The 21,512-nt window shown below is 32.6% G+C and overlaps 1 protein-coding gene across 2 annotated transcripts in view; it reads right to left on the bottom strand.

Annotated features, from left to right (window-relative positions):
• Positions 1–589: 589 nt before the first annotated feature.
• The window catches only part of LOC126823641 (clustered mitochondria protein homolog), a 45,107-nt gene continuing 24,184 nt past the window's right edge, over positions 590–21,512 (bottom strand). The window contains exons 15-36 of one of the 2 annotated variants that reach the window (XM_050552597.2): positions 21,147–21,201; positions 20,272–20,350; positions 19,942–20,047; positions 18,848–18,995; positions 15,335–15,464; positions 14,554–14,592; positions 13,492–13,619; positions 12,285–12,362; positions 11,491–11,561; positions 11,017–11,089; positions 10,601–10,762; positions 10,248–10,308; positions 9,746–9,836; positions 8,257–8,446; positions 7,598–7,789; positions 7,253–7,333; positions 6,489–6,614; positions 6,133–6,218; positions 5,841–5,970; positions 5,123–5,257; positions 4,389–4,462; positions 590–3,961 (exon numbers count right to left, since the gene is read on the bottom strand). In XM_050552597.2, the coding sequence (XP_050408554.2) occupies positions 3,697–3,961; positions 4,389–4,462; positions 5,123–5,257; positions 5,841–5,970; positions 6,133–6,218; positions 6,489–6,614; positions 7,253–7,333; positions 7,598–7,789; positions 8,257–8,446; positions 9,746–9,836; positions 10,248–10,308; positions 10,601–10,762; positions 11,017–11,089; positions 11,491–11,561; positions 12,285–12,362; positions 13,492–13,619; positions 14,554–14,592; positions 15,335–15,464; positions 18,848–18,995; positions 19,942–20,047; positions 20,272–20,350; positions 21,147–21,201 (2,500 nt within the window). In that variant the 3' untranslated portion in view covers positions 590–3,696. The remainder of the gene's footprint in view (positions 3,962–4,388; positions 4,463–5,122; positions 5,258–5,840; positions 5,971–6,132; positions 6,219–6,488; positions 6,615–7,252; positions 7,334–7,597; positions 7,790–8,256; positions 8,447–9,745; positions 9,837–10,247; positions 10,309–10,600; positions 10,763–11,016; positions 11,090–11,490; positions 11,562–12,284; positions 12,363–13,491; positions 13,620–14,553; positions 14,593–15,334; positions 15,465–18,847; positions 18,996–19,941; positions 20,048–20,271; positions 20,351–21,146; positions 21,202–21,512) is intronic. The other variant, XM_050552598.2, reaches the window with a different exon arrangement.

Raw genomic sequence — 21,512 nt, 5'->3', positions numbered from 1 at the left:
TAGTCTGTCAATTTTGGGCCGATTTTCAATTCGAACTCAACCTTCCTTAGGGTGTAACGGTGATATAATAATACGTTTTTTTAAATCGGATAAAAATTATGACCTCTATAGGGTCCACTAGATAAAAACGCGATTTTTCGTACGATCAGGGGCCATAATTCAGGAAGTTACAGTCCGATATGCGCGAATATCGAAAGGAACCGAGATCTTTGGGTTATAAACTTACATTTCAAGTTTAATAATACGTCCACATGAAAATGTGGGCGTAAAAAAACATGCTTTGTTGTACAATCGAGGGCAAAAATCCATGAAGTTTGAGTCTTTATGTGCCAAAATCAAACCCATGTGATATATTTTGGAATATAATTATAAACATATATTTTAATTTTCATCAAAATACTCCTTTGTCATGTACAAGTACAGGGTTGAAACCACACCACTTGACAGACCCTATGATCTAAAGCATACTTGTTAGACCATTTGGCCACCCTACCCTGCCGGAATGGTGAGAAGTGACATTTACAAACTGCTTATCTACAGTATTAAATTTGACATTCTTTTGGTAAAGACATTACAAGCAACACTAAAATAAATATCATTTTTTTTATTACTTTCTAGTCAATTTGATTACTTCTATGAAATCATAGCCCACACATACATTTATATATTAACTATCAATACTTGAAATCACACACATAACAACTGACTATTTCCTATCATATATATATATATCTATCACACATCACTAACACAGTTATAATATTAATATAGAAAGAAGCTTTATAATAATGTTGTGAGGCAGTACCAGATTAAAACCCCTGTAGGCGGAGAATGCTAAAAATATGTATCCCCTCTTTTAAATGTCCCTCATATCACTGCATATACAAGTGAAATCAACAAAATGAAAACAAGATATTGATTAGATGACAATTCCAGTTTTCTAATGTTCATATGTGACCACTCCTCCATGACCTATAAAAGCAAGGATCGGGTTCTGTATGTACATATAGAAAATTTGTGTGTATTGAAACGATGCAAAAATCACAATGAAATGTTAATCGAGAACATGAATGAATAATTTTTCTATTGAAAGTTTTGAGGTTTCAAGATTTCATAACCGCACTCTTCTTCCAAACCAGACTCCTGGGCAACATGACCTCACAAAAGACTTCACTCAAAATTACACTCAAAATAATTTAAGTGAAATTCACACTACATGATCAACAAAGAGATCACTGTCTACTATTACACACACTGGAGTCTGCGTTATATAATAAGAAAATTAAATAACAATTTACTGAGTTTCATTATTAAGGTTATCACTATATTATACTGTAATGTCTTTTCATTATCACATTTATATGTAGCACTAAACTGTAATATCTACAATTTTTAATTCAAATCATATTTACTTTTAAAATAACAAAAAACAATATTACTCTTTTCATTGTACATAAAAATGTTTGTTTTAAATGCAAACAATTGGCTTATAATTGGTCTGTTTTAGATTTATGCCTATTTTTTATTTTTACATTTGATTGGTCACCTCTATTATATAAATTTCTGCCATGACAACATGACAAACTACTTGTGTATAAATTTTCTGGTAAACAGACCAAAGGAATGCCTATAATATAGATTGTGTATAAATCCAGTATGAGGTCCATAATTCATGTATTATTTATAAACAATAACAAAATGCAGAATTTTACTGACCAACAATTGGCCAAAGGAAAAAGTCCAGGCCTGATCTGCCATCCAGTTAACTCTTCAATATATTGAAGCTAATTATAATCTATATGATCAGACCCATATAAAAATCTAATCTATACAATTATGGTAAATTCATGGCAAGAAAATTAATATAAAAAAAATTTATAGTTAGCTTATTTATATTATCTATCTTATTTGACTAGTAGTAACTTGAACAAATAAAATCAAGATCTTTTTTCTATTTTATCAACTAAGAGTGGTGCTTTTCCATTCCCACAACAGATAATTCTTTTCTGAAATAATGCAGATTTCAATTATTTTTTTTCCTTTTTCAACATTTTCCCAGTATTTTCATAAAATAAACGTTATAAATGGTATATCTACAAAAGAGACACATACAAGACTGACCTGTGCTTTATGATTTCTGTATTATTTCAGTGGTCGCGAAAAAAGCATCACCCCTACCAAATAAATTACATGATTATCATACAATGTCCAGCATCCGTTATGAATAAAATCATACCCTATTTTGTTCGATGTAAACAGTTAAGGCTGGCTTGTTTTCTGACTATTTAAAAAATAAGAAAAATTCAAAATGAATGTCTTTGTTGATAATGTGATATGTGTTTGTATTGTTAATTGATATTACAAATAAATCACATATGCACAAAGCATTTATGATTTTCAAATATAGTATTCCTTTACCTTATTCAATTCTTGTCAGGACGGAGTCAAAAATCCAATTTCCAATTTTGTAAAAATCTACTTCATTTACTATCCTTACATCTAACATTTAATACTTTCAAACACATTCAACAGAAAAACAAATTAATTTAAATAGTGTTGCACAGCCCAGAATATTCAAGATTTAGGCCATAAAAAAAAATTATTCTGGTTTTCGGATAATTCAGCGTCAAAAAATAAAAAGTCTCATTAATTATCGCATATAAATATTTTACCCCAGTTACTAGAAGTACATCTATAAAACAAGGCTCATTTATCAAGTATATAACCCTACTAATCATATATGGATACTCATACATTCCAATAAAACATGCGATAAATGTAGTTCCCTGAAATGTGATCCTTTGACAAAATAAAAATACAAAAATAAAAACCTCCCTACTGCATCAGATTTTGATAAGGATTATCCGAGAACAAAAATATTTTTTTGTATGATTTTAAAAAGTTTTCTTCATTACCAAGTATAACAGATATGTTTCCAGGCAAAGAAACATACACCTACAATCACCAAGTCACTTGAGTAGACAAGGTTATCTCATATTCTTTTGTGGGTAAAATTACACAAGACCCTAAAAACTGATAAGAGTAACAACCCACCAATTAATTGTCAGAAATAACTAAAATTTGATTGGCTTCTAGTTCTTCTGAGTGCTAACATTTATTATAGTTGAAGATCAAAAGACTTTTTTGTCTCCTGAACATAGACAGTGTCTAAATTTCAAATCAATCGGATAATAGGCTTCGAATGTCAACAAGCATGGAGTATACAGACAGCGATATATACGACCACATTTCATTGTGGGCATATAAAAAAGGAAGACATGTTTGGAGATCCAGTCTAATTGGATAAACTAAACCATATAGTTATATCCAATATTAGATAAACTTATTCTTTTTCATACGATTTTTCTGTATATTACTATTGAATAAACTAAACCATGCTGTGATATCCAATATAAGATAAACTTATTCCTTTTCATACAGTATTTAACTGTTGATAGCACCTGATTAATATATGGTCATATATATGTAATATAATTTATGCATATTTGTTACTTAGTTCCATCCCATAAACATGGTTTTTGAATACATAATATTATGATGAGCACGAAATTATGGAGCACAAAAATATCAACTTGCAATCCTCATTCATTTCACCACATTTCTTAAAACAAAATACTGTTGATAATTCTATAAAAAAAAATCTAACAAAAAACAATAGGATAATGTAGATTATTTTCACTGAGGGCCAGATGTAACCAGAAGTTGTTTGTTATTTGAAACTACATCTCCATTTATAGCTGGTATATGATTTAACGTCTCACTTTTATCATTAAGTTCAATACTAATATCGTCTTTATTGGCTGTGTTATTCGTTTCACTCTCCACGCCATTTTCTTTAACATCACTTTGATTATTTTTGTTGGTTTCTTCAGCTGTTTTGCTCACTTCACTTTGTTCACCTTGTTGTTTAGCCATTTCTTTCTTTAATCTTTCAATATCACTAAAATAAAGAAAACCTTGCATCAGTGTTGAACATGAATTTCAGATTTCTAGCTTTACAAAGTACACTACGCAGGGCTTCATTTTTGGCAAGCTCTTCAGCGTTCACAAATGTCAAGTTTGCATGTTTGAAAAATGGCACTTTCCAAAATGATAAAAATCGAGAATTCTTCAAGTCAAAAATCTTGTCATATCTGCTACGAATTCAATATAATACCTGTAGAAAAGGTACCTAACCCCTTGAAACTCTGAGTCTTGAAAAAATCCACAGACATTTATAGTGACGTTCTCGTATTATACCCGATTAACAACAGTCATGACGTTTGTTTATAGCAGAGACTGGATTAAATAAGTGCTACAGGGGCGACAGCAAAATACATCCACATAAATATTAAAAGCCTAATATTAAATTGTGTCTATTTACTTACCCTATCTGAACAAAAACAATGCCATTGATGATATTTAGTGTATCCAATACACTGGACATCGAGGGGGTTTGAATCTAAAAGAAAATCACAGAATTAACACAAATAATTCAAGTTTGTTTATGACAAATCATCCCTGTCAAATTGTTCTCAAATGAAATGAAAGCATGTTCTTTACTAAAGTGGGAATCTGATGTGTCAATTTCTATAAACAAGATATTCTAGATACAAAGTACCATGAGATATTTGGAAGGCTCACATATTACTTGTAATTATCTGTCTCGACTGACTATCATTGAAATAAACTGACTGGCAAATTTCAATCTTCATTCTAAATTTGCAGATTTTCATTACAAATCACAAAAAAGAAATGAAATGGGGCAACATCCTACTTTAAGCACGGTCTGCCTATTTTGTCCATACAGCGGTTCGCTATGGTGTACTTTTACTTCAAATTCCAACTGTCAAGGGTTATTTTACGTGTACGCCAATGCGTACACGGGACCTTGTTTTTCCGTTCTATCCGCACAACTATACGTTGGCTTAAGACATTCAACTTGTTTACATTTTCTAGTCAACAGCCGACCTTCAGTTTAAAATGATTTTTTTACTGACGTCATTTTAAAATTTAAACAAGTTTAATGTCAGTATAAAAATCATTTTAAAAAATGATTTTAATACTGACTTTCATCTTAAAATAATTTTGTAATATCAGTTTTAAATGAAATAGAACAAACCTGTATAGGTGGGAATGTCATATTTTTCTCTCCTTTGCAGATCTCATTCATCTTCTTCTGAAATACTACAGCTTGTTGGGTTAAATGTTTCAGACATTCGGAACTTTCTTTAGTACGGTCATGATCATCTCCCAACTGTAAACACAAAATTATTATTTGGTAATCATTAACAGATAACTGGTAGTAACAATGGAACTTGCCAAAAGCTATTGTGTATTATGTATTTTTACTAGAGAGCTTGAAATCTCACACCCATAAAATATGTAGACAATAACTAGGTCATTTCAGGACTAACATATGCAGTGGTCTTTAGCCTTGGGAGAAAACTGGAGAACCAGAGAAAACCCATAAGGTCAGGTACAAGCTGGGAATTGAAACCAAGTCACTTGACCCAATGGGGGAGAGAGAGGGTTTAACTGGACACAAACTAGGTCAATTCGGGACTTTAACACAGTTCAATTTTATTTCAATAATTTGCTTGCACATAGGGGTCTTTACCTGGAGAAAACCCACAAGGATGAACAGGCGACCCTACTCCTTGTGTCACATACAACTGGGGAAGTCAATGATAGACCTTTTGAGGAGTATTCTCTCAACTTTATCAAGCTACTACAGCTTAAACATACATAAAGCCTCAGTATACTAGTAGCTGTTTTCCATAAGTATATGTTTTTGTTTATTACCATAAAATATTTACAAAGTACATATCCATACTTACTGACTGTTTGTAAATGGAGAAAGCTTCTTTTTCACTTTGTAGAGCTGCACGGAAGTTGCCCTGACAAGAATAAGTTCTTGCTACAAGATGATAACTCATAGCAGCTTTTAAACTCTTACTACCAAAATACCTTTAAAACATAATCATAAAATATTACACAACAGCAGTAACTTAATTTTAAAGTGAAAATACAGATTAAAACCGTTGTAAACATCTGACTGAATAAATATCTCCAACAAATGGAACTCTTGTATTCTTTATGATTTTAATATTTCAATCTAGAAGATTTTACCTGATATTCAGTTTGAGTGCCTTTTCCAAGAATCTTAATGACAGTTCATATTCTTCTAATGCATGTAGTATTAAACCAATATTACTCTAAAATAAAATTTATCAAATATTTCAAATGTTTATAACAAATGATCCTGAAATTTACAATTGAGGATAAATCAACCCTCCTCGTACGAATTAGTCACAAAATCTAGGTAAAGTAGAATTTGTAGTAAGTTCTCATATAGTTTTATTTTTGACATTATCTGTCAACAGAAGAATAGTCCATATTTCCATGACTGCTGAATCTACGAAATATAATTTATTTTTGAAAGAGATTAAGGGAAGTAAAATTTAAAAACAACCCAATTTACTTACATCAATAAGAGCTACTTCAGGATGATTTTCACCATGACATAATAAAGCTAGATAACGAGCTCTGTACATTAGACGTAAAGCATTAGAGATATGATTGTTTGCAAAACTATATAAGGCAAGATGAGCCTGAAAATATAAGTTGGTGATCAAAAAATAAATTTATTAATACTTATTATCATATAAGAAAAAAAGTGATTATCAAATGGGTCTGTTCATCACACTTTTGGGACACAATAACTCTCCTAATTGAGGTAGAATGTTCAAACTTGGTGTAGTTGTTCATTAGGTGAATGCCTTGATGGAATTCGAAGATGAGCATTTCCTGCTTAGGGAAAAAATTTGATTGGTTGATGCTTTGGGACACGATAACTTTGGTTCTAATTAAGTGAGAGTGATGAAACTTGGTGTATAGTTTCCTCACATCAATACCTTTGACTAAGTTCGATAATGAGCATTTCGGCTCGGGGTAAGCAGTGTGATAAGCAATTGGATTGGTTGAGACTTTGGAGCTTGACAGCTTTAATTCTAATTGAGTGAAACTATGTGTATAGTTTCATTACATCAATACCTTAACAATGTTCGATGCTGAGAATTTTCTTAGGCAAAGTAGAGACTCCAATGTGCAGTTAATTAATATATGTCATCTATTTGTTTTGGGATTTCGACGGGGGACATCAGCCCCACTGTTGGCTTGTTAATGATTTATATAACATTTAAGAGAAATATAAATAATTTTATATATTGATATTTAGGATGATACTTACATATTCAGTAATAGTATTTGGATGATCTATTCCATGGACTCGTTCACTCATGATAACAGCTTTCTGTTGATATGACAAGGCCTGAAAAAAAAACCCAATATTACTACATTTCTAGTGATGGATATGAAACGAAATAAAATTTGTATTTATCAATAAACATAATATTCTATATCAAGCAAGATTGATATTACAGCATCGTGCATGGTGAGTGTGCCCAAATAATTATGCTATTATACTAGTACCTAAACAGTACTATTTGGTGTTTTAGACAAAGTAACACTCTCACCAAGGAATTAAAAATCTTTTCTGTCATGAAATATATTTTTGTGAAGAAACAGAAAATACCTCGCCATAATCTCCCATGATATAATTGAGTCTAGCTAATAGACGTAAACAGGCAGCTATTTCTGGATGTAGTGCTATATACACATTATTTAATAGATTCCATGCCTCAGTTATTAACTCATACCCCTCTCTCAATAAACCTTGTTGTATTTTAGTCTGACCACTAGTAAAGAAATGATATGCATCTGTTGCCTGTAAAAGTAAAACAAATGATCCGTCAGATAATAATACAATGGAAATGATGTGAAGATTCAGTAGACGTTAATCTTCTTGATTTTGTCTTGAACTTCAAAATAATTTGCTCAGATTCACAAGTTTCACAATCCCACGTTCAGGCATCTAAATCGAGAAACAAACAATTGCTCCAGCTATAAGTAGTTACCAGGTGTCATGCATGAAGGAGGGTATACTATTTCTAAAACATTTGCTACCCCTTCCCATTTGAACTTTTGTTTATCTTCCACTCATTTAAAACTGATATACACTGATATACAAATCTGATGTTTGGGTGTAGATTACTGCATTTAGAGAACACAACTTTTGACAACTTAATCTAAATGCAGAATCAACATGCAAACAAAATATAATGAAAATTATGGTTGATGTTATCATTTAAGGATTTCTTTTAATAAGAGATCATGAAATAAGACTTCACTTACTACTTTTGGATGCATATGTTTAACTATAGGCGATACATTGATTATATCATCTTCATTAAATATCTGTTTACCGTTTACATTCAGGTCATATTCTCTTAATAATATCTGTATACCAACTGTACGACAGAAAGCGCGTAATACCGATACTCTCTGTAGATCATATTTATCTATAGAACATTCTATCGAGTCACTGAAAAAAAGTTATTAGTTCCATCAGTAAATAAGTTATGTTGTCAAATCACACTAATCACTGATAATTAAGAAGTTAATAGGCTAATACATGCATATGTGGTTGAGTAGTCTAAGGTACGCACTAACTTTTCAACACCAATCTTATTAAGACTTTGCACACTAGTTCCATGTGTAAAATAACCCAGAGGACACATAACAGTCCAATCGTTTGTTGTGTAATAATGGAAGTACAAGCAGAAAGAAAAATATATTTATAGCAAATGAGGGGGTTTCCCCGACCTAGATATAAGTTCTTGAATAATTATGATGTCGTTGTATACACCGTTCACATCATCCGCTGTAAACAATTATGGCCGTGTCCACCAGCAGTTTCACACTGGATCATTGACGTCTATCTAGATATGACATCAGAAGGAATTCCCTACAAGACGCAATTATTCTGGTCTACCATCTATCGCCACTGGAACATGGCTGAATTTCATTTTTTGATGGCCCAGGACTGCCATTTTTGAATGTATAAAATGATTTTTAGACAGTGGTGTAATTCACTTTAGTAGATATTTACTTTCTATGTGCAAATTTTTGTATTTTAAAACTTGTTGTGGACGTATTCAAAGAATTAACCCAAAATCACAAAATCCTGTTTGAAGGTAAATAATGAACAACGATTTTAAAGTATTTTGAACTGATTTTGGTGTCAAAATGTATGTTATAACCTCTACTTTCCATCTACTGGTGTGATTATTGATATCTCTTTTTAGTATGTACTAAATTTCCAAGAAAACATGTTTTTTGCATTTCCATGCATACCAGACAAACCACAGCCTACAGCCAAAAATTGTCCAGTAGCTTTTTTGGACTTGCAATTAGCACGTTCATACCAAATTTGATGGAAATCCATGCAGGCATAACTGAGATAATTTGACTTTTGTTGTCATCAGCACCCTTTATTATCATGCTTTTGGGCCAAGTTTGGAACATAGTTGGTAAATAAAATTTTTTTTGGGTGATTTATATGTAGTTTACCACCCAAAAATAACAAAAAATGTCATATTTTATCAACAAAAATTACAGTGCTAGCTTTAAAATGTGCATTTTAGACTGCTGAATGCATGTTAAGTAGTGTATTGCCATACTTCATTGTTCAACATAGGACGAAATAAATTTCAACCTCTTCAGATCGTATTACATTTCGGACACATTAATGTCTTGTTTTACAGTAACGAGACACTCAATTGCTTAAATTTACATCATAAAATTAGCATTATTTCAAAAAGATAAGACTCCAAATATTTACCATTCTAATGTATAGCCATAATAATCTTCAGTTTCGTCAACTATTTTCTTCCACAGTGATTTGGGACTTTCATTCAACCATTCTGTGTTATCTGTACAGAAAATGACAAATTTACATATGACAGATTTTTATGCAAATCCACTTCATAATCATATTCATACTGTCGTCCTCTGTTGGTTAGTCCACATTTTTTGTAATTGCTCTACAGACAGTATTTTTTCAAGATTATTTTTTTAACTTGCTAGGATTAGAGAGTAGCACAAATATTTGCACAAGGGTTACTAACTGACTACAGTCTATTGAGACAGTTTCTACAAATCTGTTGGAATTCCACATGGCAGGAACCCCATCGAAATTCAACAACATGAAACTAGTTTTTTTAATTACTGCCCCTGTTCCCGAATCATTCATACAAAAAAAACCTTTCTGATTGTGTGATTAGTTCTAAGAAGAAACCATATATTCAAAATACAGACTTGTCCATTGATGATTGTCAACTCACCAGCATGTACTACCACACGTTGATTATATTTCTTCTTCCTTCTTGCTTTTCTATTTTGAATCTAGAGATAAACACATTGATGGAGATAAGTGTTTAATTAGTTTCAATCATGCAAAATATTGAAAGATCAGAACTGAATTTCTAATAATTTGAACTGGAGGTTACACTATTTGGCCCAACCTTTATTATTTTAACTTCAGATATTGAAGTCAGAAACGTTCTCCGTGTCAGCCTTTCAGACAGTACCTGTATATGGAAAATCAAGTTTGAAAGATCCAAATGGTTATTTTTGTCCTATACAAGGACTTGACATATTTTTCGTAATATAGAAACAAGATAATTAATAAACATACCTCTTCTGCCGAGATCTGTGCTGTCGGGTTGGGATGACTGCCAATCAAGCAGTTTAAAAAATGGCTGATAGCAGATGATAAATTAACCATATCAACACCTTGCATGTAGGTTTTATAAATATGCTTAGCAGATCTACAAATTAATTCTCCTACAGCAATGCTCTAAAATTACAATAAACAAAACAATTAGGAAAATATATCCCAGTAAATATTTATGATAAAATATTCAAATAAGATTCAACGCCTTGAATACAATACCACTATATATATATAGTGGTATTCTGTCTTTCACAGTATTTACTACAGTATACCTCATACTGATTGATTTATCAAATCTTTAGTAAAATAATTAACTTATATTCACATTATATTGATTTTTTACCATGGCTCCTTTAAAGAAAGATTTTAGAACTTACATAAACGTAAGAAACAGAATTATATTTAGCAAACATCTCAGCCACTTTACCAAGATATCGGACATTTATCCCTCTGTAAATATAAACATACACTTTAACAAATAAGATAACATCAATTGTAATACTACAATAATATGTTTAATACACTGATATAGATTTAAGAACACGTTTCTTTATCACTTTTATGTTCCATAATTTCGGTCAAGCTAACTCTTGACAACTGGACTATCAATATTCTGTGAATGAGCAAGAATCACGTCTCAAATAAGACCAAGCCCATGCTGCCAGCTATCACTAGAAACATTTACCTAGTAGGCCAGCTTTGATCCAGACCACAATGGATGTTACTAAATCACTAAAATACAAGTACACTTTGTTTTCCCAACAGAGTACCCACAAAGTTCAACAAATGAACATCAAACACAAGATCTATTTTTTTTGGCTAGGTGAACTTTAGATATGAATAATAATTACCTATTGTGCATAGCCTCCGTTAAAGTTGAACCGTCTATCGGGGAAGAACTGTGATCTAAACAGTCATTTATCTGAGGATGTAAAATGCATTTTATTTGATAGGTGTTTTAAAGAAATTTGTATAGCTCCCACGGGGAGCTTAGTGCCAATTTGATATAATCGCTATCAAATGACACAGAATTCAGTCTGTAGCAATTCTGTAGGCTGCGACAACATTAGTGGTTGGAGTAGAATCACAACGTAATCAAAACATTGAACATGTTTCAGCTGCTGTGGTTGGTTAAGATATTTTCTGATTCAGCTGATACATTACATACTATGTTAGCCCAAATCCTCTTGTACTTTCTTTGATCCCTGCATTGGCCGAGAAAGTTCATCCAGATTTTCCGGCGTGGTTCCTCCTGGTCAGTGATGCAGGATGGAGGGCCTGACAAGGACAGCTGTCTAGTCATTCGGATGAGACGAAAAACCGAGGTCCCGTGTACACATTGGCGTGCACGTAAAAGATCCCATGACAGTTGGAATTCGATATAAGAGTAGGCTGTTGTGCCGCTGTTCGGGCAAAATTTCCCTCATAGCACACTGTATGGCGTATGCCCGTCTTCATTAGCCCAGTTCGGAGCAAAACAGTAGGATGTTAAACCCCATTTCATTTCATTTCATGTACTTTCAAACTGTGATTGAGACACTTCAATTCCAGAATATAGGGAATTCCTAAAGTGTTTTTAGACAACACCCATTTCCAAAGAGCAATTAAACATAGCAATAATCCAGATTTAATGATAGATACTTACAAGGGTAGGAATTTGATGCAAGACAAGAAATTCTGAAGCATCTTTAACAATCTGTTTTTCACGTTTCATATTCTCACCCTAGAAAAAATTGAAATGAAATAAAATTAGTGACTGAAATTAACACTTTATGAAATGTATTTCACAAATTTTAACCATATAAATTTGACTTTTTATTGATAGATTTATGTATCATGGTAGGAACCTCACGATACGATACATGTGGCAGTATGTGTCCTTTCTAAATTTACTTTAAAAAAGTAAAAACCATTACATGATATTTACTGGCAATACGTCACATTATTAGCCATGACTCTTCCATCCGGCGTTTTTAATCCAAAATGTTTCCATATCAATGATTTATGGTTCGCTGGAAGCGAATGTTTCATTGCTAGAAGGCATCTTTCCCAAAGGCGCCTGGAACGTGGAAAACATTTAAAAAATAACATCAAGCTATGACTAAGTACATGTCTAAAGTCTGTTACGTCCATGTTCATAAGCGAGATTATCAAACAACTGGTCTGATTCCAATTTCTAACTCCAAGGCAAATAACTCATTTGAACCTGATTCTCTTTCAGTAGATATGATAATACCAAGATGAGAAATGGGTTGGAATTAAATAATTGGGATTAAAGTTCACTACTTGAGTCTACGTTTAAAAATTGTCCATGTGACTTAAAGAGGGTCATGTGGATAATTTTAAAAAGTCACTGTAGACTTGATTGTCTACCTAGCGAAATTTAATGAGTATTGCCACTGGTTGACGGAATCTAGAGTAGTGAACATTGATCCCAATTTTTAATTCCAACCCATTTCTCACCAAGGTATTATTATATCTACTGAAAGAGAATCGGTTAGAAATTGGAATCCAACAAATTATTTGATAATCTCGCTTACATAACAGATTTTAGACATTATACTTAGTCATAGCTTAGTGTTATTTTTGAAATATTTTCCACGTTACATGTGCCTATTATTTTTCCTCCTTGTCACATGAACTACAGGGGAACATTACCGAACCAAGGCATATATACCGCAGTATACCGTCACTGTCTCAAGGTATATTATTGCAGATTGATCAATTTTAATAATTTCTGGACCAATTTTATTTCGGAAGACTTCTACTGATAGTAAATAGTCTGAATACCATATCTGGAATATTGTGCCGTTAATACCTTCTACCAAAAAGTTGAAATAAATAATAATTACATCTTCATCAAAATGTTTAACATGTGGTTGAAAGACATCAGGATTAAATGTAACACTGAATTCTGTATCAGACAATGAACAAACAGCTCTTGCAGCTTTCTTCACTATTTCTCTTGTATTTTCTTCAACTACAAAAACAAAGATACAATAGTATGTTTTATATTTTTATAATCATTATTTTCCTCTTCTAACCATAGAATAAATAATTCTACATTAATACGTCCCTTTTATATAACTTTCCAAAATATATCAAGTACACAGAATGTTAAGATGTCAATGTAGTACAGCCTTAAATATAAAAAGAAACGCAACTGACATCTAATTTTAATCCTACTAATAACAATATCTGTTATTGGATATAAATTCATTCCTTCAGAAAGGAACCGGATATTAGAATCAATATAAATAACAAACAAAATTACAAACAAAACTTAATATTATTTTAACAAGTAAACAGTCAACAATCAGTAAACATGGTTAAACAAGTACCAGAACTGTAAATGTAAAATTAATATCGCAACAATAAAAATAATTGACAGACTTAATATTCATAATAGGACATACGCACATCATGCACAACTCAAGACATAATTACACAGAAATAAGACCAATAAAAACTAAGAAGTCATTCTGGTGAAAGCATGCATACAGTATTAGCTGAAAATGAAAAAACAAGAGAGAAAAATGGAGTTTTAAGTTCACTCGAATAAACTATGCGAAACTAACATATGGTTCAATTTTATTCAACAAAATAAAGGAGCTGTTAGCAATAGGAGGACCCAAAGAAAATCCATGTATAAACTGGGAACCTCACCACTCAATGATAGACGTTATAATCTAAAGTGCATGTGGTTAGACCCTTCAGACCCACCCCCTGGTGATGATGAACATTATAGCAAGAAATGATTAAGATAAAATCAAGTATTGAAGATTAATTAGGGTATTATGAAGAGATAATGTATTCTTCAAATTCAATAGACAATAACAATGTGGTGTATATTAGTTAATAACATTCCTAATTCATATCGATTACAAGGCCAATGACTATTTTGGTAAACATACCTTTTTGAATTAAATTTTGTGCATTAGTTTCACTCAAAGCTAGATAGAAGAAAAAAAACAGAAAGGCGAACATTACAACACAACACAGATCACAATTTTTTTATACAAAAGATAGTTTTCTACAACACATTAATCTACATACACCAGTTTCTAATAACTTAAGGGACAAAATACCAAAACTCAAAAATGATTTGTTTTTCACTTTTACAGATATTTCAATATTGATACAATTATATGCGACTGATATATAGATATTAATGGTGAAGTTAACAAAAGACATAGAAGATTTATATACATATTAATACTTATTTAAAGTTACTGTCTACATGTAGTAATTTCAAAGCCAATGATGCAAAATTTGTGCTTCAGCTGGTTACACGCATAATGTTAAATTCCCCTTGCTTTTAAATAGTGTAAAGATGGGGACTAAGGAAAACATTTAGTTCATGTACTATGGTTTCTTATTATTTGCATGAAAAGATAAGAGAACCTTCTTTGAAATGTTGCTAGAAATAAACATCAAAGAGACTTGGAGTCAATATAATCAATCAAGTCAGCTACTAAATATATCATTAAACAATTTAAATCTAAGAATTTATTAGAAACTGGGTACGGTATTAGATGATTTTAGCAAACTACATGGAATAAATAAGTCTACATTAACACGGCCCTTTTATGTAACTTTTAAAAATTTCAAATGGAATCAAATTATCTACTCACACAAACAGACTTCTACTGAAAACATTCAACTCATACACAGAATAATAAAATATATATTTACATGTATTACTATCAGTTCCAGTCAAAGTTTCAACAATCTTTTTGGCCTCCTCAGCAGCCATGTCATCCTCCAATATATCTTTATTATCTGATCCAAGAGTTTTTTCTAATGTTTTATTTACTTCAGTTATCTGAAGAAAAATTAAATCTCAAAGCTTCTGAGGATCTTAAATATGTAGCCGTAAATGAATAAACATAGATAAAAGTAAAGAGACAGTTGCATAAAGGCTTCTTCCTGGACAAAATCATTCTCTGCACAGACTCCCTGGATGAATGATTGGAAACTTCAATTAAGGCTCAATATTAATTATTCTCATGATTTGGATGAAATCAATTTCAAACTCTGACTTTTAATTCCAAATTTTCTTGCGTATCTATAGTTATTAGTGATGGCTCGATAATCGGTTTCAACATCGGTAATCGGCCGATAACTGGCCTATTGGAAGAAATTGGTATCGAAGTAGCTTCTATCTAGCATAAACCAGCGCAAGGAATGAATGAATATTTTTTTATTTAGACTACTGTTTTCGTTGCACTGCATTACTATTTTTATTAGTTACTATCGCTAAATAATACGCGTGATATTAACATTTATGCTCAAAGCTGCGTACGTGATCATTGGGGAAAATTTCAAAGTACCGGTAATCAGATGTAAAAATGGCTAAATATAGAGCATACGGAATGTCAGAAGACTGTAATGGATAGTAAAATGATTCGGATAACCCTTATTTTGTATCTGTTAACGGATATCCGAATAGTAGTTTCAACACTACCTAAAATATCATTAATTTGCTTGGCACTCAGTATGATTATTATAGTTGCCACGCGCGAGACTATTTAAATTCTAATACATGACTCCGACGGAGGCCGTAATAGGAAATAACAGTGCAAAATTCTTACCGGTCTACGTTATTTTTTTAATCCTTATTCACACATTGTCTTGTGTTTTTTTAAGAATACTACTTCTGCGCATATGCAAACAGACATAAACATACAACAGCCCACCCGATTAAACATGTGACTGGAATATGGAATAAGCCCATTGCATGATGATCAAAAAGACAGAATTTGAGAAAGCAGCAAGTGCCGTGGCCTCTCTTCAATCCCATTTCAATGCGTGCCGATATCGTACGTCATCAAGCAGTGGACTCACGCCTTGGAATTTTTGCCAGTCTACTTGTTGACAACAAGCGAGATTTATGCTGACAGGTAAATTGACTCAGACTACAATACTCACGTCCAGGTCGAGTACTTTTAATTATTAGTTTCTAATAATAAGTGCAGGGAGGCAGCACCACACATAATTTACACAAAACAAATATATGGACAAGACACAATACGCAGAGATCAGAAACAAACGAACAATTCAAATAAAGTGAATGGATCCGGGGGGCTAGCCGTAAGCGTCCACTGCGCTGTACTTATAGAATTGCACAAATTGCATTCCGATGTCGAAGAAATAAAAAGGTTTCATTTTATATTTATATGAAGCAAGGTACATAAAGACCTTTACTCATTACAATTTACAGTACTAGTATACGTGTGATATAGATGAAGGATGGAAGTATGGAAGGGGGGGAGAATATCAAGTGATTGTCACTGTTGACAAACGGGAATCTATCGCTTTGATGTCGTATCATTACCGCATGAACCATTCTGACATAGATATAATGCAAGTGTCGACCAAGTTTGGGAATTATATCAAAGTCAACATTTAATAACTGATAATCTAGACTTTATTATTCATACAGCAAATAATTCTAGTTCACAACAGATGGTGTGTATTTTTGACTGCGGAGGAGGTGTGACCCAATTATTTTTTTCCCCTAAACTCCCAAATTTTGCAAGAGATGGACAGATAACAAGCTAAACAAAGATAGGTTGCCAGGCAATGAAACATACGCCCACAGCAGCTAAAAAAGTCTGGGCAGTCAACAAGAGTTGTTACATATTTTTACTTTTGTCGGCAATGAAACATTTATAATACACTAAAACATGATTACGAGGAACAACTCATTAAGTAATTATCATAAAATCATTAGAATTTGTTTGGCCCATGCTAAAACTTTGTATACAAAACATTTAACATCATGGATTTAGCTGTTCAAGTTATCAAAAACTTTGTATCAATCTAAAGTCAATTAAAACGATTATATAATCTTCAAAAATAGAAATGCACAGCCCATTTTTCATCATTTTTTTTATTTGAACGAGGTTGTTGTTTCCATAAATCTTACTTGTTTTTGATGTCATGTAAGGATAAAAGAAATTCATTATTGGTTTTAAAGGTGGGGTCACTAATTGTGACTGGTTATACTTTTTGCTGAAATTTGTTTTCGCCTGAGTGCACCAAGACACATGAGTTTAACAACTTTGTGAGCTTTCCGCATCTAACTTAAATCAAAGGCCTTTAAAATCCCAGGGTTCTCGGTTTCCAAATCAGTTGCACATGTAAACACTCAACAAACCAAGTGATGCCACATCTGAACGAAGACTAACGCAACAACGCTATTGGTCGGTTACAAGCAGGTGAATCCCAGACACTGTGAGACAGATGTAGCCAGACTGCAGAATGTTTCCCCGAGTACCATTTCTCGCCTTTGGGATAGGTACCAACAGCGAAGTTCAACACATGACCGCCCAAGCTCAGGCCAAACAAGAGTGACCCCACCTGCTCAGGATTGTCACTTCCGGTTACGTCTTTTGCGGAAACAGTTCTCAACAGCCACCTCTACTGCAGCAGCAATTCATGGATGGCGTAGAATCTCAGACCAGACAGTCCATAAACGCCTTCATGAAACCGGATTATGAGCCAAACGTCCGGTTAGAGCTGCTGTTTTGAAATACGCCAACACCGTGAAATCCAGCTTCAATTGGTTCAGAGACTGAGGGTATGGCCACAGCAACACTGGAGAGCAGTTTGATTCAGCGACGTGTCACGGTTCCTGTTGCAACGAGGCGATAGTAGAGCAAAGGTATACCGACAACGAAGAGTATAAATATAGGCGTAAACACTGTGTATAAATATAAAATCAATCAGATGATAACTATGGTCTCTAAAGCATGCTGGCAGTAATTATCGGAATTCATTGACAATTAAAAGGCTTCTTTGCCTCATGACCTTAAACACTGTGTATAAATTTAAAGTCAATCGGATATTAACTTTAGCCTCTAGGTAAAATAGTACCAGGCGTTTCCCGACTAACAATGACATAACAACTACATCAATTATCATGACATTGAGACATTTTAATGTGTAACAGTTTTATATATACATCTATCGATATCTGATATAGGTAAAACTGATAGTAGCTATATCAGACCATCACTAATAGTTTTGTATATAATTCTAACTATAGATTTGTATATAATTCTATCTATAGTTTTGTTCTGTCTATAGTTTTGTATATAATTCTATCTGTAATTTTGTATATAACTGTCTGAATTTTTGATATATAATTCTATTTATAGTTTTGTATATAATTATATATAGTTTTGTATAATCAAAACTTACCGTAGCATTTTTTTCTTCTGTATCTTTATTATCATTAGAATTGATATCCTTTTCATTGTTTTTATCTTTGTTTAATTTGATTTGTTTTGATAATTGTAATTGTTGAAACTGGTTGGCAGCATGTCGTACAAAAGCTAAATAACGATTCCTGAAATCAAAATGTGGTTTACAGAATAAATATAATTCATTCATAAAATTCATCCTTAATCTACAGTCAGAGTCAGTGAGTCTATTGTTCATATTCCATGCAAGTGCTAAATCTGCCTATTACAGGTCCTTCTTTAGGCCTGAAATGTTATATACACTATCAAATAGCACCTGGTTTTAGTAGTTTACCAATCTCTATTGGGGAAAGAATCCTGCCGGCAACTATCAAAGTGTATCGAACATTAATTTACGACAAAATTCCCCTCATTGCAAACTGAATAGTGTATGCCAGTCTTCATTAGCCCAGTCTTTGCAGAAAAGTAGAACATTTAAATTTCATTTCATAAGTCATCCAGCTATGTGTAGTTTAAAAAAATAATCAAATATACCCTATTAACTGTTGGTCAAATCAACAGATATTTAGCAGTTCCTAATTCATACTTTTGACTCTTGGTCACTATGAGATCTATATAATTTCAATATTTGACAATACGTTACATCATGAGGAACTATTTGTTTGCACCTTAAGCATCCGAAAATTATTAGCATTGGCATTTTTACTCTGTTACCCTGACGTCTCGCATGAAAAACAAAAACATGTGTTCAATGACTTTTTTTTTTTAATTATAGTTAACGAGCTTACCAAAGAACAAGTTGCAAAGAATGCTTTGATATGGATTATCTTATGAATTTCTGTATTGATTACCGATCTTCAAAATGTTTTACTGGCGATTATCGGCAATATCGATATTTTCTGCCAGTCCCAGTCTTTAGTTGTGGTAGGAAACGGGGGACCCAGAGAAAACCCACATGGCTAAACAGGCGACCCTACTCCTTGTTACTCGAAACAATACCATTTGACTCAATGACAGACTTTAGATCTCATGCACACAAGTTAAACCATTCGGCCACACACACAGATGATATAATCATTAAAATCTACTTACTCAATGAAAGCATCTACTAATTCCTGTCGTAAACAGGCTAATTTATGAGGATGTTTACGTGGGTAACCATGCTCTTTCATTTCCTTACTTAGTTCTTCTCCTTTTACTGCAGAATAAGTAAACAATTCAACTTATGAGAAAGTGGGAAAATCCAAAGAAGTGGGATATATTTTGGAGCTTGGCTGTTTTTTTTTGGTTTTTTTTATTGTTGATGAGTTTAGGAAATCTTTACCTGTTGATTATTGAACAGTGTGGAAATCTAGAATTGTTGAAATCTAAAACTGTTGATATTAGCGGTGTGGGAGTAATTATAATAAATGATATATTAACCTGGTAGATAATTAGCATCTGGAGGAAATGTACGTAGAAGATCAAGGATGTAGTGACGTTGATCATTACCAATAATACCCTATAATTAAACAAAAGAATATACAAGCGGTTACCAGGCAAGATATACGCCCACATTTTGCAAGAGATTCATAGAGAACAAGCTAACAAGTTATGGTCTGAAATACGCAAACATAGAAAGGCTCTGAGAATTTGGGATATAAAGATGTATTTTAAGTTTCATAAAAATCGAACAAAAATTGTGACTTTTAGAGGGTCCACAACCTTGGGATTACATACTTTTACACAATTTGCGTACAAGGAGCAGCCATTTTGGCAGGTAGTTTCCATCCGATTTACACGAAATTTGATTTCAACCGTCATTAGGGTGTAACAGTGATATCTTCGAACGTTTTTTTTTTTTTTTAAATCGGATAAAAATTGTGACCTCTAGAGGGTCCAATCAGGGAACATAATCCAGGAAGTTACGGTCCGATATATGCAAATATCGAAAGGAACCAAGATCTCTGGATTACAACCATACATTTCAAGTTTAATCAAAATTGGATAAAAATTGTGACTTCTACAGTGTCCATAACCTTGATATTACCTACTTTTACACTATTTGCGTATAAGGAGCGGCCATTTTGTCTGCCAATTTGGGTCAATAATTTGCAGTGCTCTAAACATGACCCAATTTAACACAAGGTATACCAAGACATAAGATAGGCCCGGACTATATTCAGACTATCCAAAGCTGTACCATATTTCATATTTCTAAATGCACAAGAGCTATTGACTGTCACAGTAGCCACAGACTAATATGCAGACCTGATCAGCATATTTTTTTAAAATGAATATTTTGAATATATTCTTACCTTGCATTCAATAGAAGAAAACAGTTCAACCTCTTCATCTTTATTGTTAATTACTCTGTAAACAATCAATTTTACCTCGCATTAAAATCTAATATTACTGCCTCTACTACTTATGACCAGAATAAAATATTTATGTCATTACATTTCTACTGAATTTATACAGATTTAATTATATTTACGGGACAATATCTATTTGTTCACCCCTTAATGCATGCTAAAAATCAACTCAAATTGATTTAATAAATCATCAAAATATCAAAGGAGAATAATCTTCCATCTTAAATTTTAACCAACACTTACAGTTGGTACCGACTCAGACCAAAATTGACCCAAACTTGGTCAAAATAAAAACAAGCGGTTGCCATG

Source organism: Patella vulgata, chromosome 6 (genome assembly GCF_932274485.2).
Source record: "Patella vulgata chromosome 6, xgPatVulg1.2, whole genome shotgun sequence".
NCBI classification, from domain to species: domain Eukaryota; kingdom Metazoa; phylum Mollusca; class Gastropoda; family Patellidae; genus Patella; species Patella vulgata.
Note: the sequence above shows the minus strand (reverse complement) of the source record. Positions and strands in the feature narration are given on the sequence as shown.